Source organism: Mastomys coucha, unplaced genomic scaffold (genome assembly GCF_008632895.1).
Source record: "Mastomys coucha isolate ucsf_1 unplaced genomic scaffold, UCSF_Mcou_1 pScaffold8, whole genome shotgun sequence".
In the NCBI taxonomy this organism is placed as follows: Eukaryota; Metazoa; Chordata; class Mammalia; order Rodentia; family Muridae; genus Mastomys; species Mastomys coucha.
The window spans coordinates 19,061,709-19,082,246 of NW_022196914.1; the positions used below are offsets into that span (position 1 = coordinate 19,061,709).

The following is a 20,538-nucleotide window of genomic DNA, read 5'->3' on the forward strand; positions in this document are numbered from 1 at the left end:
TGTTCTTTAAGCTGGATATTTTATGTTACTTTTATTCTCTATATGAATCTACTTCTCTGCTCTTTGTACACTGCAGTGAACTTATGTGCCACATTAACTAAGCACACATTCCAGCAGTGAAATACTCAACTTCATTCATACTTTATAATACAGAGGCTTGGTTTAAGATAAGATCTCCATTTTTATTTAAATGTAATGAACACCCTTAATCTATACCTTTTCCTAATACTTCTAATTTAAAAGTCATTGTGTTAAACTTTTTTTCCTCTTTCAAGTTCTTGAAAAAAATAAAATCAATTAAGGTTATCACTGCCTTGGGAGGGAAGGGTTATGGTAAAGTGGTCAAGGACTAGTGAACTAAATAGCTTTTCATTATCCACCAGGTTTCTGTTTCTGAAGTATGCTTTAGAAAGTATTACCAGTTCACAGTGAAGTCAAAGAAATCATGAGAAAAGATTGCATATGGTGCATGAAATTATGGCCCATTCAGAAACAAAAATGGGGAATAATGAGGTTGGTTTGGCTACAGTGCTAAAATTCTGGCAGCATTTGATGACATTACAAGAAAAAATGGGCTAATGTGGTACAATTTAACAAATGGATTGCTCTATCATGGATATTCAAATTGTGAAATAATACTTTTTAATAAATTATATATATATGTATATATAAATGTATATACATATATATGTATACATATATATATTATGATTCTTAAAATCCCATGAGAGTTTCCATGCATCCTATTGCAGAAGGCCTAAGCTTTATCTATAGCTAAATTAATATTTTAGCAAAAAATGTTACTTACTATTCTTACTGTTTGAATCCCTTACCTTTGTGATATGTCTCTATTTTTTTTCCATTTTGAAGAAGGTTTAACACCCTCAAGGGGTGTTTTGCTTAGCTTAATCTTCTTTTATAAGTGTGTCACATCATATTCTCTTAATTTCATTGCACTTGGAAAACTACATTTTGTTTTTCACAAATTATAGTCTATGACAGACCTGTTTCAAGCAACTCTATGGGTATGATTTTCCAGAAACAGATTTCTTTATCTTATTTCACTAATCCTCAACATATTTCAAACAGTTTCAGTATCACAATATCTGCCAAAGTGGTCTGTAACCACAGATCCTGAGGTAACAGTTATAATTGGATTATCATGAATGATGTCCGCACAAGATGGCATACTTACCCAATAAACACTATATCTGTTGTGAGTGCTTGGAGACTGTTCACTCCATCACATATCTCCTTCTCCTTGGCCTTTTACTTGCAGACAAAATTGAAGTTAATCCAATTAATAATACTACAATTACTCCTGAATTCTCCATTGGGGGAAAAAGATTCATGATTCTCATGTTGAGTTAAAAATGAGAGATTACATTCAGTTAGGATGGCTTGATAAACTGAGATTTGATGGAACTCGGAACCTCCAGCAACAAGCAGTTACCCTGTGAATTCAAAGGATTACAGAGAAAATTAAAAACCATTCCAAGAAAATTGCAACTTGTTAGAAAGTGAGGAAGGCACATTGCTGATATGCAGAAAGTCTTAATGATGTGGACAAGCAGCACAGTCATGCTACTACTCCTTTAAGCCAATGCCTTAAAGGAATAAGCAGAGCATGATGCTCTCAGGGAAGCTGATGAGGAAGCTGCAGAGGGAAGCATCAGAGTGAGCTGTGTTCGTTTCCTGAAGCTTAAAAGTAGATATTTAATATATAAACTAAAAGTTCAAGGTAAAGCAATGAGTGTTCATGGGGAAATTAGAACAGAGCATACAAAGATCTTACATGGTAGCTATAGAAATACAAAGTGTTGAAGAGCCACTTTGCTCTCCTGGATTCAGCTCTAAGGTTCATAAGCATCTGTAATTTAGCTCCAAACATCTGATGTCATATTCTAACCTCTGTAGGCATTCGTAGTCACGGCTACACACACACACACATACACACACACACACACACACACACACACATTAACACATTAGATAAATTATGAAAAATAATATTCTGAACAATAGATTGTCAGTGCTGAAGATCAGCCTTTTATTTGAAACAAAAACTAATAACAAAACTATGCATTCTTCGCTTTAGTCATGATGGAAATGGGGATACCTGGTTTCAAGGTTTAAAAGCATAGACTGACTCACTTGTTTATGATTAATGCAGAAATGACACTGGATGGACACCAGTGCTCATTTGCATACGAACTTGATTCCGTAAGTATCTCAAGATCTGTCATGTTAAACTAAACCTGCTGTTCACTCTCTGCTAATGAAGCTTCACAGGGAACTTTACAGCACACTTTCCATAAAGTTTTGGCCCATTGCTGAGGAATACAGCTTAGAAAAACAAAAAGACACTTTATAGTATTGCTTCTTATTTTTAATAACCCTGATAATTTAGCAATCTGGCAGAGAAACATGAGGAATAACGCCACATGTATGCCAAAAATATTGTATCTATTCTGCAGTCAGTAGATTAAGGTGTTAAAAATTTATTAGTAAAGAAATATATTTTGCATAGCTATAACTGCTGCACATGGAGTTTTTCCCATTGATCTGAACCAAGTAAATAAAAACACTTCTAAAGAACATTCATAGTAGTGGTGGTGCACGCCTTTAATCCCAGCACTTGCGAGGCAGAGGCAGACAGATTTCTGAGTTCGTGGCCAGTCTGGTCTACAGAGTGAGTTCCAGCACAGCCAGGTCTATACAGAGAACCCCTTTGTCTTGAAACCCCCCAAAAAAGAGCATTTGTGTTTCATATGATAGTCAAAATACCAAAAATAACAGCAATATAGAAGAAGCTGATTTTGCCCTTGGTTGACTATGACTCAAGGCTCTTACTTGAAAATATGTATAAGGAGTAAGAAAAAAATCTTTATTAGTAAAACCATTGTATATTTCTAAGTTCCTGAAGTTTCACAATAAAAATTACATAGAAGAGTGTTTCTAAAATGTTCACAAAATAGTTTTGGGGATATATTTCTGTGTAGGATAGTTTTAACATTGTTGAGTTGAAAACAAGGAATTAAAAATGCACATAAAATTAATAGGTAAAGCAGAGATTTGAAGGGCTCTACTCCTATTCTGAGAGTTTCACTAAGGATAAGTTGTTATTACTCCCCACAGTATACTATGTAAATGTCTTTTCCACAGGACAGAGTGATTGTATAAAATAAATAGCATTACTGCATTATGTTGAGAAGTAGTTACTAGTTGATTGTGGGGGCAAAGGATTGTAATTACAACAATTGGAAGATGGAAAAAGAAGTTAGTTTCAGGCATTCATTATCAACTATTTAGAAAACTAAAATCCTGTCCTAGCTATATGAGACTGCCTTAAAGAAATTGAAATAAGGAAACTATAAGGCCAGGTGGTGGTGGCGCATGCCTTTAATCCTAGCACTTGGGAGGCAGAGGCAGGTGGATTTTTGAGTTTGAGGCCAGCCTGGTCTACAGAGTTTGTTCCAGGACAGCCAGGGCTACACAGAGAAACTCTGTCTTAAAAAAAACAAAAACAAAAACAAAAAACAAAAAACAAAAACAAACAAAAAAACAAAAAAAAGAAAACTATAAAGGGGAGGAGGAGAAAGAAAAAAGGAAGACAGAGAAAGGGAGGAAGGAAGGAAGGAAATAAGGAAGAGAGAAGCACAGAACAAATGAAAGGAAAAGAAGAAAAATAGAAAAATGATCAAACGTTGTAGCTTGCTGCCTTATCCTCCACTGCATATACCAGTGAGTTTCCGTGAGCACCAAAGTTCCACTCTTGACCAGGAAAGACACTCATGCTCACTAAAAGCTGATGTGAGTAGTTGAGATATTAGCAATAAAGAATTTTTATGTTTTTAATTTCAACACAATTGTATCACTTCTTCCCGTTCATTCCTCTAATCGCTCCTGGCTACCTTCCATTGAATGCTTCACTTGCCCTTCCACTCTTGAATGGATAGCATCTTTCTCTTTGAATATGTTTGTTACATAAGATACATAGACATCAATGTGTCTATATTCACAAATGTATATATGTAAATACATATATCCATATTCATTTGCATATAACATACATATATATACATATACAAATATATTATATAATTATAAATATGTGAGTGTACATATTCTACACACACATATATGTATATATATATATATGTATATATATATATATATATATATATATATACACTGCAGCAATTTCAAAGAAAGCCTGTTTCTTACACAGCTTTCTATATTCTGGCCTACAATCATCCTGTTACATCTTTTATGATGTTTCCTGAGCCATAGATGTAAGATCTGTGATGCAATGTTTCCACCAGGTATGGACCATTTGGTTGATAACTGCATTGGTTCCAATTATTCTTTCTTTAGTAGTTTCTGTTTCATGTAAAGGGTATTTGTACTTATCTGTGGGTATAAATATAATATTAAGAATGTAACAAGTTTAGATGGCATAGCAAAGTGGTGAGAACAGATGTTTTTTTCAGATACATGATGGCCCTATTAACAAGAAGCTGACTAGGTTCCAGAACATGCATAATTCCAATGGCCTTCAGTCCAGTTAGATAGCTATTGGTTACCACTGATGTGTGAGTGCTACTTTCCACACCTGCCTGCATCTTGCCAAGATGGTAACCTGTCCTAGATTACAGTTGAGTATCGATGTAATTGCTTCCTTCACCTGGCAGGTTGTGTAGTATTTTATGGAACCATGAAAATTAAACTGGAAGAAAGAGGCTTTTTCTGTAATATCCAATTTGAGTCATCTGAATCATGTGTACTCTGTGTGTGTTGCCCTCAGCAGCACTGTTGTACCCTCAAAAGAAAAAGATCATATGGATATATTAATAGACACAGAATAATCCCTCATAAAAGCAGGGGTGGGTGTGATACGGGGTTTGTGGAGGTAAAAGAACATGTGAAATGTAAATAAGTGGAATAACCAATTAAAAACAGAATAATCCAATATACTTTCATGATAAAAATTCTTGAGAAAGTAGCACTGGAGAGGACATAATAACAGGATAGGAGAAACCCACAGTGTTTTGGAGCAATTCCACTGAAATCAGGAGAGATACAGAGCTGCCCATTATCCCTATCCTTTTCAGGACAATACTAAAAGTCTTAGCTATAACCATAAGGTAGGACAAGAAAATTAATGCATACAAATATGAAAATAATTTAAATTATTTTTAGTTGCTGATATGGCATTATATAGAACCAATCCTAAAACTTGCATCAGAAAAGTTTTGCAAACAATTGAAAAGGTTTTAGTCAAATGGCAAGTAGAAAATCAATTTACAAATCAGTACCCTTTCTGAATCAATAAGAAACACCCAAAGAAAGGCATCATAGACACACACCCATCTACAATAGCATCAAAGACAATAAACTATCTTGGAATAAACCTAAACCAAGAAAGCAAAAGACATCTGTAATGAAAGCTCCAAATACCTAAAGAAATAAAATTACTTACACAATTCATCACTAAAATTGGAAAACTCTGGAAGAGATGGTTGCACAGAAATTTGCAAAGAAATAAAAAACAAACATACAAAACAACCAAACAAAAAAAACCCAAATCTGTCTAACCCCTCCTACGTCATGAGCATTGTCCTACATCAACATCAAAAACATAAGATGCACACCTTCAGTTATTTTATCATTATTTGTTATTTAGTATTTAGTATTGGTGAGTATTAATTCTGTTCCTGAATTCCACATTATGACGTGTATCTCAATAAAGCCAGGCACATATTTTTCTTGTTACTATAACATTCATTTTATATCAAATGAATATCCAATTCATATCAAAACAAAAAAGATCCTGTATAAGCAAATCAATCTGGAGCTTGAAGAATACTGGAGGAATTTCACTTCCAGATTTCAACATAATGATTTTTAAATCACATTATGATTGCATATCTCTCAGATTATGCTATACCATAAAAATGAGTGTTATAGCAACAAGAAAAATATGTGCCTGGCTTTATTGAGATACACATCTTAATGTGGAATTCAGGAACAGAATTAATACTCACAAATACTAAATAACAAATAATGATAAAATACCTGAAGGTATGCATTGTATGTTTTTGATGTTGCTGTAGGACAATGCTCATGTCATAGAAGGGATTAGACAGGTTTGGGTTTTTTGTTTGGTTGTTTTGTGTGTTTGTTTGTTTTTTATTTCTTTGCAAATGTCTGTGCAACCATCTCTTTCAGAGTATTCCTTTTGTGGAAATACAATACTTGTGCATTTTCCTAATTTGTCTTGTATGTGAAGTTTAACTTAGATTCTGTTTTGTTTATTACATATACCACACACAAACACACACACACACATGCACACAGAGGCACATATACATATTAGGCTTTTTGTTTGTTTGTTTGTTTGTTTTGTTTTTTTCTGAGACAGGGTTTCCCTGTATAGCACTGGCTGTCCTGGAACTCACTCTGTAAACCAGGCTGGCCATGAACTCAGAAATCCACCTGCCTCTGCCTCCTAAGTGCCTTTTTTTTTTTTTTTTTTTTTTTTGTGGCTGGAGAGACATCTGTGGGTGCTGGGAACTGAACTCATATTTTGGGTTGTGAGCCTAGCCTTTAACGGCTGAGCCATTTCTCCAGCCCTACATATTAGGCTTTAACCCACAACTCTTGAATACATTCTTGTAATTCTTTAACTTCTGAAAAATCAGGAGTTATGCCCTAACTCACATGTTTGTAGAAATATGAGGTTTTTGTCTTTTATCATTGCCAAATTATCTAAAGGTATTTCAACTTTGTTTTTATAGAGCTAATTTGTAATTTAGGTTATAGAACAAGATTTCTCTGCTCAGAAGACATGATTTAAATTAAATTCATCTGAAGATATGATTAATTAATGAAAAACATCAAAAATGCTTATGAATTTCAAAGTGATTTTTTTTTCTTAACAGAGTATTTGCTTGGTTTTCTTAGAGGTATTACTGTTCACTTACTTTCTTAAGTGTTTAGCTTAATGAGATTAAACTTATATTCTTTCTATTGGAAATGTGAGCTTCCAATTTTGCTCTTATGACAGACATTTCTGAGATTTATACCATTCAAGTCCTAAGTATCTAATACAATTGCTTTTCACTGTAGACACCCTGGGTATCTGGAACCATCAGCAGCAGTTACTGGCATTTATGTTAAGGAAACAAGCAAAGTTCTTATAATCTCTAATAGAATTAGTATGACAAATTGTAATTGGTTTAGTAGGATTTATTCTCACAAATGGAAGTTAGCAAAGTTAGCATAAAACTTTAAAGATACTTTAATTATCTTTAAAAGTACTTCTGTATGTTTAAAAGAGAAAAGCATAGGCTTAAGAATGAGAATATCTTGGAAATAAATTTTAAGTAAGAGCAGATGTGGCCTTGTATTTTGTCTTAATTTCAACACAAAAGAATTAACTTTTATTTAGAATTCATGCTTGTCCTTATGAATCCATTTGTAAAGTTGATTTCTGTGAATGAAATTCATGATCTTCAGCTGTCTAAGAGCAGTCCAAGTAAGGAAATGAGATAAATATACAAATAGTTTGGAGTATTGAGAATAATAATCCTAGGTTTATACAACATTGTAAAATATTCCAGACCTATGAATATTATTTAATTTTATGACTCTTTTTTATACAAAATTAATTATAATATAAAATTTTATAACAAAAATAATTATAATACAGAAATGTCAAGGCATTTACATGTACAGCACAGAATTTATTAAAGGTTATTTTTAAATCTTTTTTACATTAACCTGTTTTTAAAATTCTGCATTGATACATTTATAATTCTGAATTCCAACATAGATAATAATGTAAGCAATGCTGACCAATATTGAAAACTTCATAGTTCACTTAGTTAGATTCCCTTTGAACATTTCTATAAAGTAAGACTTCAAGTCCTTGGAGTGTATGTCAAGCAGTAGTGTAGCTGGGCCATATGGTAGACATACTTATTTTTAGCTTTCTCAGAATTCTGTGTACTGATTTCTAGAGTGTCTGTACCAATTTGCAGTGCCACCTAAAGAGAATAAGGGCTCCATTTCCTTCAATGTCTCTAGCATCTGATGTTGGTTGCTTTGCTGATCTTTGCAAAGATCTAACTACTATAAAATTAAATGTCAACATTGTTTTTATTACATTACCTGAATTGCTAGGTTATTTTTTCTAGATATTTCTTAGCCAGTATTTCTTCCTTTGAGAACTTTGTGTTTTCATTTAAGAAAAGCTGAAGGAAGAAAAAGTAGTCTTCCCCAGGGGCAAACACCACAATGGGCTTCCAAATACCAAATGTTCATTCCTAAAAGAGCAACATTATGCATACCAAGCTAAGTGTATTTGGATATTTAGTAATCTATATTAATGGACATATACATATATGTATGTAAAAATAAAGACAATATAGGCTATAAACTTTGAAAGAGAGGATATAGGAGTATCTGGAAAGATTTAGAGTGAAGAAAGGAAAGAAGGAAATGGTGTAATCATATTATAATACTTACATAAGTAATTTAAAAATGAATTTCTCAAATTGCCAATATATACTTCCTTTTAAGTTAAATACCTCTTCATTATCCCATTTATATATTGTATTATTTATTTTGGGTATTTATGTTCTGATATTTGTGTTAGAATTTTTACTGATTGGATTGCTCAGTTGATTGAGTGATAGATTGACAGAGCTGAATTTATTTTTTACAACGTTTATTTGTTTTTACAGTCCAGTCGTTAACAACCTCCCGATCCACCCTCCCACAGTTCTTCATCCCATTCCTCCTCCCCCTTGTCTACAAGAGGATGACCCCCCAAGCTACACCTCCACACACACACCAGACCTCCCCACTTCCTGGGGCCTTAAGTCTCCCAAGGTTTAGGCACCTCCTATCTCATTGAAGCCAGACCAGGCAGTTCCTTGCTGTATGTCAGCGGCCTCGGACCGGCCAGTGTAGGCTACCTGGTTGGTGGCTCAATGTCTGAGAGATCTCGGGGATCCAGGTTAGTTGAGACTGCTGTTCTTCTTATGGGATTACCCTCCTCCTCAGCTTCTTCCAGCCTTTCCCTAATCCCTAATTCAACCACAGGTGTCCCCAGCTTCTGTCCATTGGTTGGGTGTAAGTATGTACATCTGACTCTTTGAGCTGCTTGTTGTGCTGGACAGTCATGCTAGGCTTCTGTCTGTAAGCCCACCATAACATCAGTAATAGTGTCAGGCCTTGGAACCTCCCCTTGAGACCGATTCCAAGTTGGGCGGTTCGCTGGATCTCCTTTCCCTCAGTCTCTTCTCCATTTTTGACCCTGTGGTTCGTTTTTATTGCTGCATAGAAACTTTTAAATTTTACCTAATATTATTTGTGAATTTTCACTGCTTTTTCTGAGCTGTTGGCATCTTTTTCAGAAAGTCTTTTCCCTGTGCAGGCTTCTTCAAGCGTGCTCCATATGTCAGCTGCTCACTCTCTGAGTTCAGGTTTCTGTTAAGGGTTTTTATTCATTTGGAATTGAGGTTTTCTTTCTTTTTTTTTTAATGGAGTGAGAAATGAGGATCTATTTTTACTCCCCCACATATGGATACATGGTTTGTTCAGTACTGTTTGTTGAAGATGTTGTCTTTTCTCCAACATGTAATTTTGTCAACTGCATCAAAGCTGAGATAGTTGTATTGGTTTGTATCTGGATAATCTGTTGCATTCATTCCTCTACGTGAAAATTTTTGTTCTGGTGTTCTGGTCTGTCTGGTATTATAGATCTTAATTAACTTGAAAGTGTAATGACAACTTCAGCATCATTGGGTATGTGCAGGATTGCTTTCACTTTTGTCTTCTGTACATCCATATTGATTTTAGTTTTCTTTTTCTGTTTCTATAAAGAATGATATTGTAAATGTGACAGGGATTGAGTTTCCTAAATAGCCTGCTTTCAGTAAGGGAACCATTTCTACAATACTACTTGTTCTACCTAACCATGACCATAGAGGGTATTTTTATCTACTAAAGTCTTACTCGTTTTCTTTCTTTAATGTCTTCAAATATTCATGGTAGATGCCATACCATATAGGCTACTTTTATTCCAATGTTTTAAGAATGATGTGTATTGGATGTCGTCCTTAAACTTTTCATGAATTGTTCATTGTAGTGTACAAGATTGCAAGTGTTAATCCACTATAAGAATTTTCTGGAGGAATCATTATTTATACATAGGAACTTGGCTCCACCCAGTCAAGGCACTTGAATGTCCTCCTTTCTTTGTTTAACATTTTCTTTTGTCTGATTGTCTTATAAATTTTCAATATTTAATGAGATTGAATAAATTGGACATCTTTGCTCCTTCCCGATATTAAGACTATTTTATCATTTAGTATAATATTGAGTATTGTTTATAATTAATGATTGGATTTATCCATTGGTGTCATATGGTTTGCCAGTAGGTGTACACAAGTGAAGACAATGATTCCCTTTCTTGAATATATCACTAGGAAATAGTTTCTGTTTTATGCCTAGAGATCCATAAAATCTTCATGCATCCGTTTCTGAATATTGATAGACCATTCTTATTTAAACACTTACCCATATTCGAATTTGCTAGAAATCTGTGACGGATTGAAGTGGCTGTGTGCAGCCTTGAAGATGATATTTTCAAATTTATTTTCTGTATCCTATGATTCTTCATTTTTTTTCAACCCCATCTTCCATAATATTCACGGTGTCTAGCAGGGGACAGTATTCTATTTTGGTTAGGGCTGAAAACTTAATTTACACAATTCTCCAAATGACACAAGCAGTCATAAGCTTTTTTCAGCCACATTTCACTACCAAGAGAGGTTTCTCTGACTAAACCAGAGAGTATCAATTGACTATGGGTGCATTTATATATTTAGAATGTTGTCAGACAATATGCCAATTTGAATAAACAACAAAATTAAGCTCCTCCATGCAAGTGTCCTCCCCATCGTGGGCTTTTGAATGGATGTACAGTGCTTGGTATGGTTGCTACTCTTAGGAGCCTCAGATTTGGAGAACAGTCGGTAATTCAGGCACATGACTATTTCACAATGGACTCATATTATAATGTCTGGTTGATATTCATGATAGAATTCAAATCATGTGATATAATTGATACTTTTTATTCAGCAGTAAAATGTATGATATTATTTAGCTACACAAAACTGGACAGTTACCTGCCCAATTCAAATTTCTTTCTCTATATGATTCCACCAATATGTTGTGACTTAACCTATAGGGTACTACTGTCCATGTTCTGGTGGACAACCAATAGAAATAACAAGAACCTGAGCTATTTTGGCAGCATCTATGACCTCCTTGGCTCAAAAGTCATAAGAATGTTCCCCACAATTGCAAGATACATTTTGTTTATTAACCAATGGCTTCTAGATGAAGCTGTTTGTCAGCCATGCATGATTGTCTGCCTTGCAAGCATTCTCTTTAATAAATTGTTTGTTGTTTAGTTACAAGTTCCATTTTCAGAGCATCTTTAGTGTAGTTTACCTTCTTCTCCACTTCTTTGCCTAACTTATGTCAGCACCCTCTCCTTTTCTAACTTTAACAAACATGGATGTCCCCCACCACTTTTACTTGAAACTTGCCTACATTTTAACACTCTCCCTTCCTTAAGTTGGTACCTTCATACCAACTTACAGGAACTTCAAGCTAAACACATAGAAATGGAGATTTTAAGTTAGGCCACATATGAGGGAGAATTTGTGGTATCCATTTTTCTGTCTTTTGTACCACAAAAAATATAAAGTTCTAGTACAAAACTTTTATTTATTTATTATTTGCTTAATATTATTGCTATAATATTGGGTCAATGATTTATTTAATTACATTTAAATTCAAGAGTTCTAGTATTTATACTGTTCCTTTGAATATTGTAATAAAATACATTAATAAATGTACTTTTAACCTGGGCAGTGGTGACACACGACTTTAATCCCAGCATTTGGGAGACAGAGGCAGGCAGATTTCTGAGTTCAAGGCCAGCCTGATCTAAAGAGTGAGTTCCAAGACAGCAAAAATGTGCTTTTAATTTTAATAACTAGTTAAAATAATATTCATTTAAATATATATTAATAAATAAAGGAACACTACCTTAGTATTTTATATCATTAAAAAGTTCAGTTTATTTTTGTTTCCAAATTATGATACCTTTAGTATGAGTTTATTTTGTACATAGGAAAAACACAGTCAACACTGAAGCCATTACAGAACAACTGCATATCACTTACTCACTACTCAGTGTGTAGATTTTCAACCTTCAGCTGGTCAACTGGCTTGATTTAGTTTTGAAGACATAATTTTTCATGTGACCATTATGGAGAGCTATCAAATTTTTACAGATGTAATTGGAAATATTTGATAAATATTTAAATATATTCACTATTTTTCTATGGTCTTTCTTACATATTTCAGTAAATAAATTATTCATAAAACAATAGCCTATATTTTCTGATATGGCTTTTCTTCTTTTCCTGGTTAAATTTCAAGCATGTCCACATAGACAGACACACACACACATACACACACATTAATACATATTTGAACTTCACATTAATGTGAAGAAAAAAGTAAACTGGGATTGCTTATGCTTGACTGACTCAATTTTATTCACTATAAATGAAATTTTCTATTATTGTTTAGTGAAAGCAATAATACAATATGATATGTATATAACAAAATATGTAGATAAAGGTTTGTAACTAGTCTATTATTTCACATACATTATAATATTTACATATATTGAAGCATTTACACGAATCTAAAAGAACATTTACAGATATTTCATTCTATATTATGTTCATTTGATAATCTGATATACTTATTATTTCTTATGAGATATATACATTATGAATATTACTGTTTGTAACTTTAATATGAAATATTTTACAGAACACTATCAACTGTATGTTCCTGAGTCTGCTCAAGTTGGTTCAGCTGTTGGGAAAATCAAAGCAAATGATGCAGACACTGGCTCAAATGCAGATATGACCTACTCCATCACTAATGGTGACGGGATTGGAGTATTCTCTATTTCCACTGACAAGGACACCAGAGAAGGAATACTTTCTTTAAAGAAGGTAAACAAACAACAAAATTATGCTGATTTATATCAGTCACCAATATTTCCAGAAATTAAATATATATATATATTTGTTTCTGGGCATTAAAAGAAAAGGTGCTTAGGATTATATATTTTCTTCTATTTATGTATGAAAGACTCCATAGAAGACCATCTTTCCCTCATAGTACTCTTTTAAATTAATGACTCTCTGTGGTTCCATGTTCTACCTCACTGCTGGGGTGTGTGAACTCCACTTTGGCAGACAAAACAGGAGGTGTTAGATTACCAACATAGCCTAAGATGGGGATCCAGCCTGAGTAAGAAAGGAGAGGCAGGCTGAGGCCAATGAGTTCCTAAACTCCTGGGCATCCAGTTGCCCCTGGGATCTGCTAAGAATAGGGAATAGAGAGGGCCAGTGCAGACTGGTGATAAGCCACGGTCAGGGGTTTTCTAAACTACCAGGAGTCCAGTTGCAGGTATGATCCTTGTGGAGTCAGGAAGGATGGTGGTAAGTGGGCTGGAACTCCAGCTTAGCTCAGAGATGTGTGTCTGTGTGTGTCCAGGAACATGGAGTGGCCTTCTGCTGGAGACTTAGGCATCAAGGCTCTACAAGATGAAGGCTTCCCCTCACAGTGGTTCTGGATGAGGAAGGCTGTCTTTGCTTGTCCAAACTATTTATTGTTCATTGTGGAAAATGGGTGCATACAACTTACTCAGGATAGACTAGAGATTAAATATGTTTTGCAGGAAGGAATGTCCAGGAATGGAATATCATTGGCTCAATCCTCATGGTCAGCCTATCTAGATACTTCATTGGCATGGAGAACTCTGTGTTATAGGACTAGTGGTCATGATCATCGTGCATGTTGAAGTCACTTCTTCCAAGAAGAAATAGTCAGGAGCAGATGAAATGCCCACAGGTCTTAGATATGAGAATTCCAGGTTTCTGAATCCATTCAACCCTCCCAGTTTTTGTCTGGTGACACAGTTCCTGCTGTCCCACAATTCTTTATTTCACCAGCCTCTTTCCTACTAGAGTCATAACCTTTCCCCAAAACTTTCCTGTAAGATGACCAACCATTTTTAGTGCTTTTACTCTGAGATGAAGTTAAACCTTAATTTTTCCTGTTTGAATTTTTAGATCTTCTGTCAGGATGTATGTTCCTTGAATATTAACATGATAGGATACTATAATTTGAAGGAGGGAGAATGAAAACTGTTAATTGTTAGAGTGGGTACAAAGCTCAGGAAAAAATAAATGGAAGAGATAACACAAGAGAAGCACTGATTGATTTTTAAGATATGCACTGGAGGGATTATCTTGTAAGGAATCAATGGTAGAAAAAATAATAGTTTATGATCATGTGCATCCTCTTGAGACAAGGGAGAGGAGGGAATAACTAATATTTACAGATATATTTGCAGCATTCTGTTTATAGGATGCTGGTATTGAGGTCATCCCAGTACTGAGCATTATTAACCTTAATATTAGTGTCTTAGTGAGGGTTTTATTGCTGTGAAGAGACACCATGACAAAGGCAACTCTTATAAAGGATATTTCATCAGGTCTGACATATAGCTTCAGAAACTTATTCCCAATTATCATCATGGTGGGAAACATGACAATATAGGGAGACATGGTACTGGGGAAAGATAGAGAGTTCTATATCTAGATCCACAGGCATCTAGGGGAGACTGTGTTCCACACTGTGCAAAACTTGAACATATATCAGATCTCAGAACTAGCTGCCACAGAGATACTGTCTCTCCAACACTGCCACACCTACTCCAACAAGGCCACACCTTGTAATAGTGTCACCTCCCATGGATCAAACATTCAAACCCTGAGCCCAAGGGGGCCATGCTATACAATCCACCACTATTAGATTTTCAGAACTAAAGCTGGTAGTAGCTAGTATTCCTTTACCAATAAGGTACAAGTGCCTTTATATCAGGATATAAATAAGAGGATAAATAAGAGTTCTTACCACTTACATGATCATAGTCAGGTTACTTTCCAAAATAACCAAATTAATGTTCACCTGTTTGCATAATTGATTGACTACATTGTATTTTCTATACATACAATGTATTTTTTTTTAAAAAAAAAATTTCAACTGGCACATTAGTGATAATTTACAGAAAATCACCATGATAATTATTTCTAATTGTCTTCCACCTGTGTGTGCTTTTATAGGTTTATATTAATCAGAGTTGAATTAATGTTAGCACTTATGCAGTATTTTATATCTTCAAATTACTATCAATTTCTCAATTAATGTATTGCTGTGTATTTTATAAGTAATTGCAATTTAAAAATTGAACTCTGTTCTCCAGTGTGTTTTAAACTTCATTGATACTGGTTCAGGTGTCAAGATACAGATAAAACAATCCTTGAAAACCTGTTTCTTATTTAATCTCGAAAAGAACTCACCTTAGTCAGCAAAGCAGAAAAGCTAATCTCCTCAGAGATCAAAATCAGTGCTGCTCTATAAATCAGCAGCAGGCACACTGGCTCATCTCGGTCCATATCATCACTTCATCAGGAAATTGCCAAGTTGAATTCACTGATGCATTGCATGGAACGTTGTAAATACCCTTTGATAAGTTTTGCTCATAGTTTAATGGAGCCTGACTAGGTGGAAAGGTGAGAAAGATAAGGAAGAATTGTAAGCTTCATTCATTTCTCTGACAAAAACATCTGAAGCTTGAGGATGGGTTCTGTCTAGGAGGCAGTCAGAACCTCTTATTGATGTCACTTTATAAAAAAGTCCCCGTGGAGAAGTTGTTCTAGGTATTATTGGTGTTATTTGATTTTTTATGTAATGTGTATGAGCATTTTGCTTGAATGTATTCCTATGTACCACTTGCATGTCCAGTGCCTGTGGAGATGATAAAAGGGCATAAGATCCCTTGGAAATAGAGTTATGCATGGTTAGGGAGCACCATGTGAATTCTGAGCAACAAGTCTAGATCTTCTACAGGAACAACTGGTCTGAATAACTGAGTCGTTTCTCCAGAATATGCCATTCTAACTTCAAGGTTCCAACTCTAGTTGTTATCATAATTCTTTTATCAACAACTTCTTTTCACAAGTATGCATCTTTTTCTTTATTATTTCATTATTTATATAACTCAAGACATAACATCTTCTTTTTAATTATTTTTAAGAGTAGCACATGGCATTTCATTCAATTTCTCCCATAAATAAAAGACAACTTCAATTCAGTCTTTGTTTACAAAAAACAGACAGCCAAAATTTGTTGTAAATGCACCTCAACCTAGCTTGGCTACTCCATTATTAACCTTGATTATTTAATTGTTCCATCATCTGTGTCAAAGTAGGCTTATTTTTTCTTGCTATTGAATATAGCATTTTCTGTTTTGCATATACTGGCTTCAGGAATATAAACTCATGCAATATATTTTGATTACATTCTTTCTCAACTCTTAACATCTTCTACCTAGGACTTCCTACATTCCCCATCTTCTGACTTCATATTCTTTATCACTTTCTAAATGATGACAAAACAAACATTTGATTATTCTTTCCTCCATAGCTACTAATTTCACATAGATTCATAATTAGTATTGACATGTACTGTCCACTACTCATTGTATGTTCATACATTTTGCCTGTTTTGACCATGATGTCTTGAGTATGCTGTCTCTGATTCTGTGAGTGTATATGCAAATCAGTGCTAGAAAGGCACTGTTTCCTAGGAATCATTCACCCACTCTGGCTTTACATTCTTCTCATTTCCTCTTCTGCAAAGTTCCCAGAGACTTAAGGCAGGTTATGATCAAGGAATCTAAGTAGGACTGAGTACTCAAATGTTTCTCATCCTCTGCAGATTGTACACTTGGGGGCCTCTGTGTTAATTCTCATCTACCACAATGAGAGGCTTCTCTAATAGAGGGGGTAATTAATGCTCTGAACTATGAGTATAGCAATATGTTAAAGGGAATAATTTTATTCCTATGTTTCTTTAAAAGAATAATAAGGTAGATTTTCCCTACCTAGTTTCTGTGTGTTTGTTTGTTTGTTTGTTTGTTTGCCAGACTGAGAGTGTCTGATAGGGGATCCATCTAATGGAGTGAGCCTCAAATCTATTTCTTTTTAAAGTGGTTGGTTAGTCCATAACATTTATGCCAATTTCTTACATTGTATATTTTACACACACAGTGCTGCTCTAAGTCATAGGGTATGGAGCTAATTGATATTGATAATCACTTTCTCCTCTGTTGTAATGAATTCCAGCACCATGGATGCTTCTCAGTAGAGGTAAAAATTCTAGTTGAAAACCAGCTTAACTTCTCTGTGTTCAATTACCTTAGTGATATCTTCAGTTATAGTACATTACTGTCTTGTTGTAGGAGGTAATTGATACAATTGGTGACAGCATGTGATGTTTAAGAGAAAGGGTCTATGGGATGCCATTGGTGAAAAACTCAGCATTGACTCTTTTAAAATATAAAGTCATTTTAAATATTTATTATTTTATGTATCTGATATATTATTACATGCATATAAGAACTCTGTGTACCGCATGTGTGCAGTGCCCACAGAGATACTACAGCCAATTTAAAAGAATTATATGACATATTTTCTGTTTTAATCATATTAGCATCATGCCAAATAACATATATCTGTTGTGTTTATTGAGATTCTTATGGTTATTCTTTTGATTTGTGTGAAAGATTAAGGAATATTCTGTTCTTAATTACTTTACTATGGAGTTTAATGTTTGTTGGACCACAAAGAAAAACAAATAAGACAAAACAATTGTGATTGAATGTGTATACAAACACAAAGAATAATAATGATTTTCACATTGTGATTCTAATAAACTCTCCATTATGAACAGTGTTTGATATTCTACTTTTAAAACTTAAACAAGGCTGGGCAGTGGTAGCACACGCCTTTAATCCCAGCACTTGGGAGGCAGAGGCAGGTGGCTTTCTGAGCTTGAGGCCAGCCTGGTCTACAGAGTAAGTTCCAAGACAGCCAGGTCTATACAGAGAAACCCTGTCTCGAAACAAACAAATAAACAAACAAACAAACAAAAAACAAAAACAAAAAAAAAACAAACAAAAAAAACCCTAAGTATTGTTTGATTCTTAGGTAGTTCTATTATCTGGAAATTTATTGTGTTCTTCTACAAGCAATGTAGAGAAGAGTCCGAATTTCAGTTTGATTAACTGGATTGCTGTATTTCTATTGTGTTTGAAAGAAGAAAGGTGTTGGGCAAACTCAATTCTTGATGGCTAACTTTAGGTATGACTATGATCCTAGAATAATGAATAATTCAGAACTACTAATTGTTTATTATTGTGTTAAATATACATAATAATGCATAATATAATATATTACAGTATTGGAAAATGGTGATCTGATAAAACATTGTGATTAGCTGAGTTATATTGATTCATGTAAACTGATACATTTTTATCTACATACTATATAAAAAGATATTTATATACTTAGTATATATGTATATATATGTATGTGTATATATGCATATATGCATATATGTGGATATGTGTATGCAAAGTACATATGTACATATACAGATACTCATATACATACATAAACTTGTTTCTAGTCAACTATATAATGATTATTTGAGGTTAAATATATTTTTATTTGTTGTCATGTTTGAGTGACAAAAGTAAAACCTGTTATTCTAATTATTAATATTAGAGTTATATGCAAATTAATGTTAACAATTTTGTTAAGTGAAATCTATGAAAGCAAGCTTATGCAAGAATTCTCATCCCCCCAGAAGAACAACCACACCTGGAAAACCTAAAATAAAATTCTTGAAAGCTTACCAAGCAAGGAAGTTCAGACAGAGAGCACTAGTTAAATTAGTCTTATTTTTCCTTATATTCACATATCATAAATTAAAATGCAAAATTTGAAGAGAAATATAAGTAATGATAATATTGTAATATTGTATACTACTTTGGATTGTCTGTTTTCCAAAATTAAAATCAAATTTTAATCCATGGAAATGGGAACTTAACTGAATCATTATCAACTGACTGTGAAATACAAATCCAAGTGAAGGTACAACACATAAATTACATGAATGAAAACCTTTCCTATTGCCTAGAAGACCAGAATCTATAATCCTTAAGCTTTGTACTCCATGAAAATTTGGCCAATATACCTTGGCTAGATAATAATTTCAGTATTTAAGTCTTCAAGGTAGTAGTTTGAGAAGAGAAACACACAAGGGTGTTTGAAGGGACAGTAGAAGAAATTAATGAGAAACTATTAAAATGTTCTAAATATGTAAAGTTAGAACAAGTCTGATGTGATAGATAGCAACTATCTACGTTAATATGAAATGGATTTATATTAAGGAGCAGAAGTGCTTTATTATATGTGAGAAAGAGCAATGATATGTAAAGACAATTACTAAGAATAATGAGATAAAATTAAGAGAGTAAAATCTTCCATGAAAATCACATTGAACTCATTGATAATGAGGTAGTAAATTACAGTATTGAGCATTATCTAAAGAGTAGTAAGAGAAATCCAATTGCCCAAGGAAAGTAAAATTGTCCCTGCATAAGTACTTCTTGCAGAAACCAAGAAGATAAAGAAATTTGTCAAAATATTGTTAGTTTTATAGCTGTATAATTATTTTAATTAAAGATATTACAAAATTATTTAGACATCTTATATTTAGAAATAAGAGCTTATTGACTCATTTTGTATTTAATAACAAATAGTTAAAAAGATGATGAATGAGCGATTTTATTACTGAGGACAATATAGGCACAGAAAGTCTAATTCTTTGTATTCATTCTCCTACTTTACACCAAGCTATTTACTATTAGGTTTCAAACAATATAACTTCATCATTAAAAAGGATAATACACAGCTTGAAACAAAAACACATTCTATTCATTTGTAGCTGCTTCAACTAAGTCATTTATCAATTTTTATGACTTCTTATCCTCAGTGGTATGAGAAGAACAATTGAACAATTAATTAAAGGTCAAAATTAAGTGAACCTATTTATGTTAAACACATAGGGTACAGGTTAGCTGTTGATAACTCACATTTCAGAATAACATGAAATTCTGCATGTGTCAATGAAGTAACATGTTAAACATAAGTATATTTGAGATGGATGGACTATTAGAATATTCAACTTCTAAATATATTAATGACCAAAACCAAATTAATAATAATATTAAAATTGGATAAATTGATACACATTTAAAACTGGAAGATTAGAAGAGATTAGTTAATAACAAATAAAGGTTAGAAAACAAATTTTAGGGCGGGATCCGCTGTTTTCTCTCGGGTGAGGTTCTGAGACTGGAGCAGCCAGCCTGGAGGCACCTTAGGCCAGAGACCCAGGCGGGATCCGCCATTCTCTCTTGGGTGAGTTTCTGAGATCAGAATAGCTACCTTG

General features: G+C 33.8%; 1 protein-coding gene across 21 annotated transcripts in view; it reads left to right on the forward strand.

Annotated features, from left to right (window-relative positions):
* The window catches only part of Cdh18 (cadherin 18), a 904,392-nt gene that overhangs the window by 802,641 nt on the left and 81,213 nt on the right, over positions 1-20,538 (forward strand). For all 21 annotated transcript variants that reach the window (XM_031359900.1, XM_031359898.1, XM_031359903.1 and 18 more), the window contains one exon: positions 12,931-13,118. In XM_031359900.1, coding sequence (XP_031215760.1) covers positions 12,931-13,118 — 188 coding nt within the window. The remainder of the gene's footprint in view (positions 1-12,930; positions 13,119-20,538) is intronic.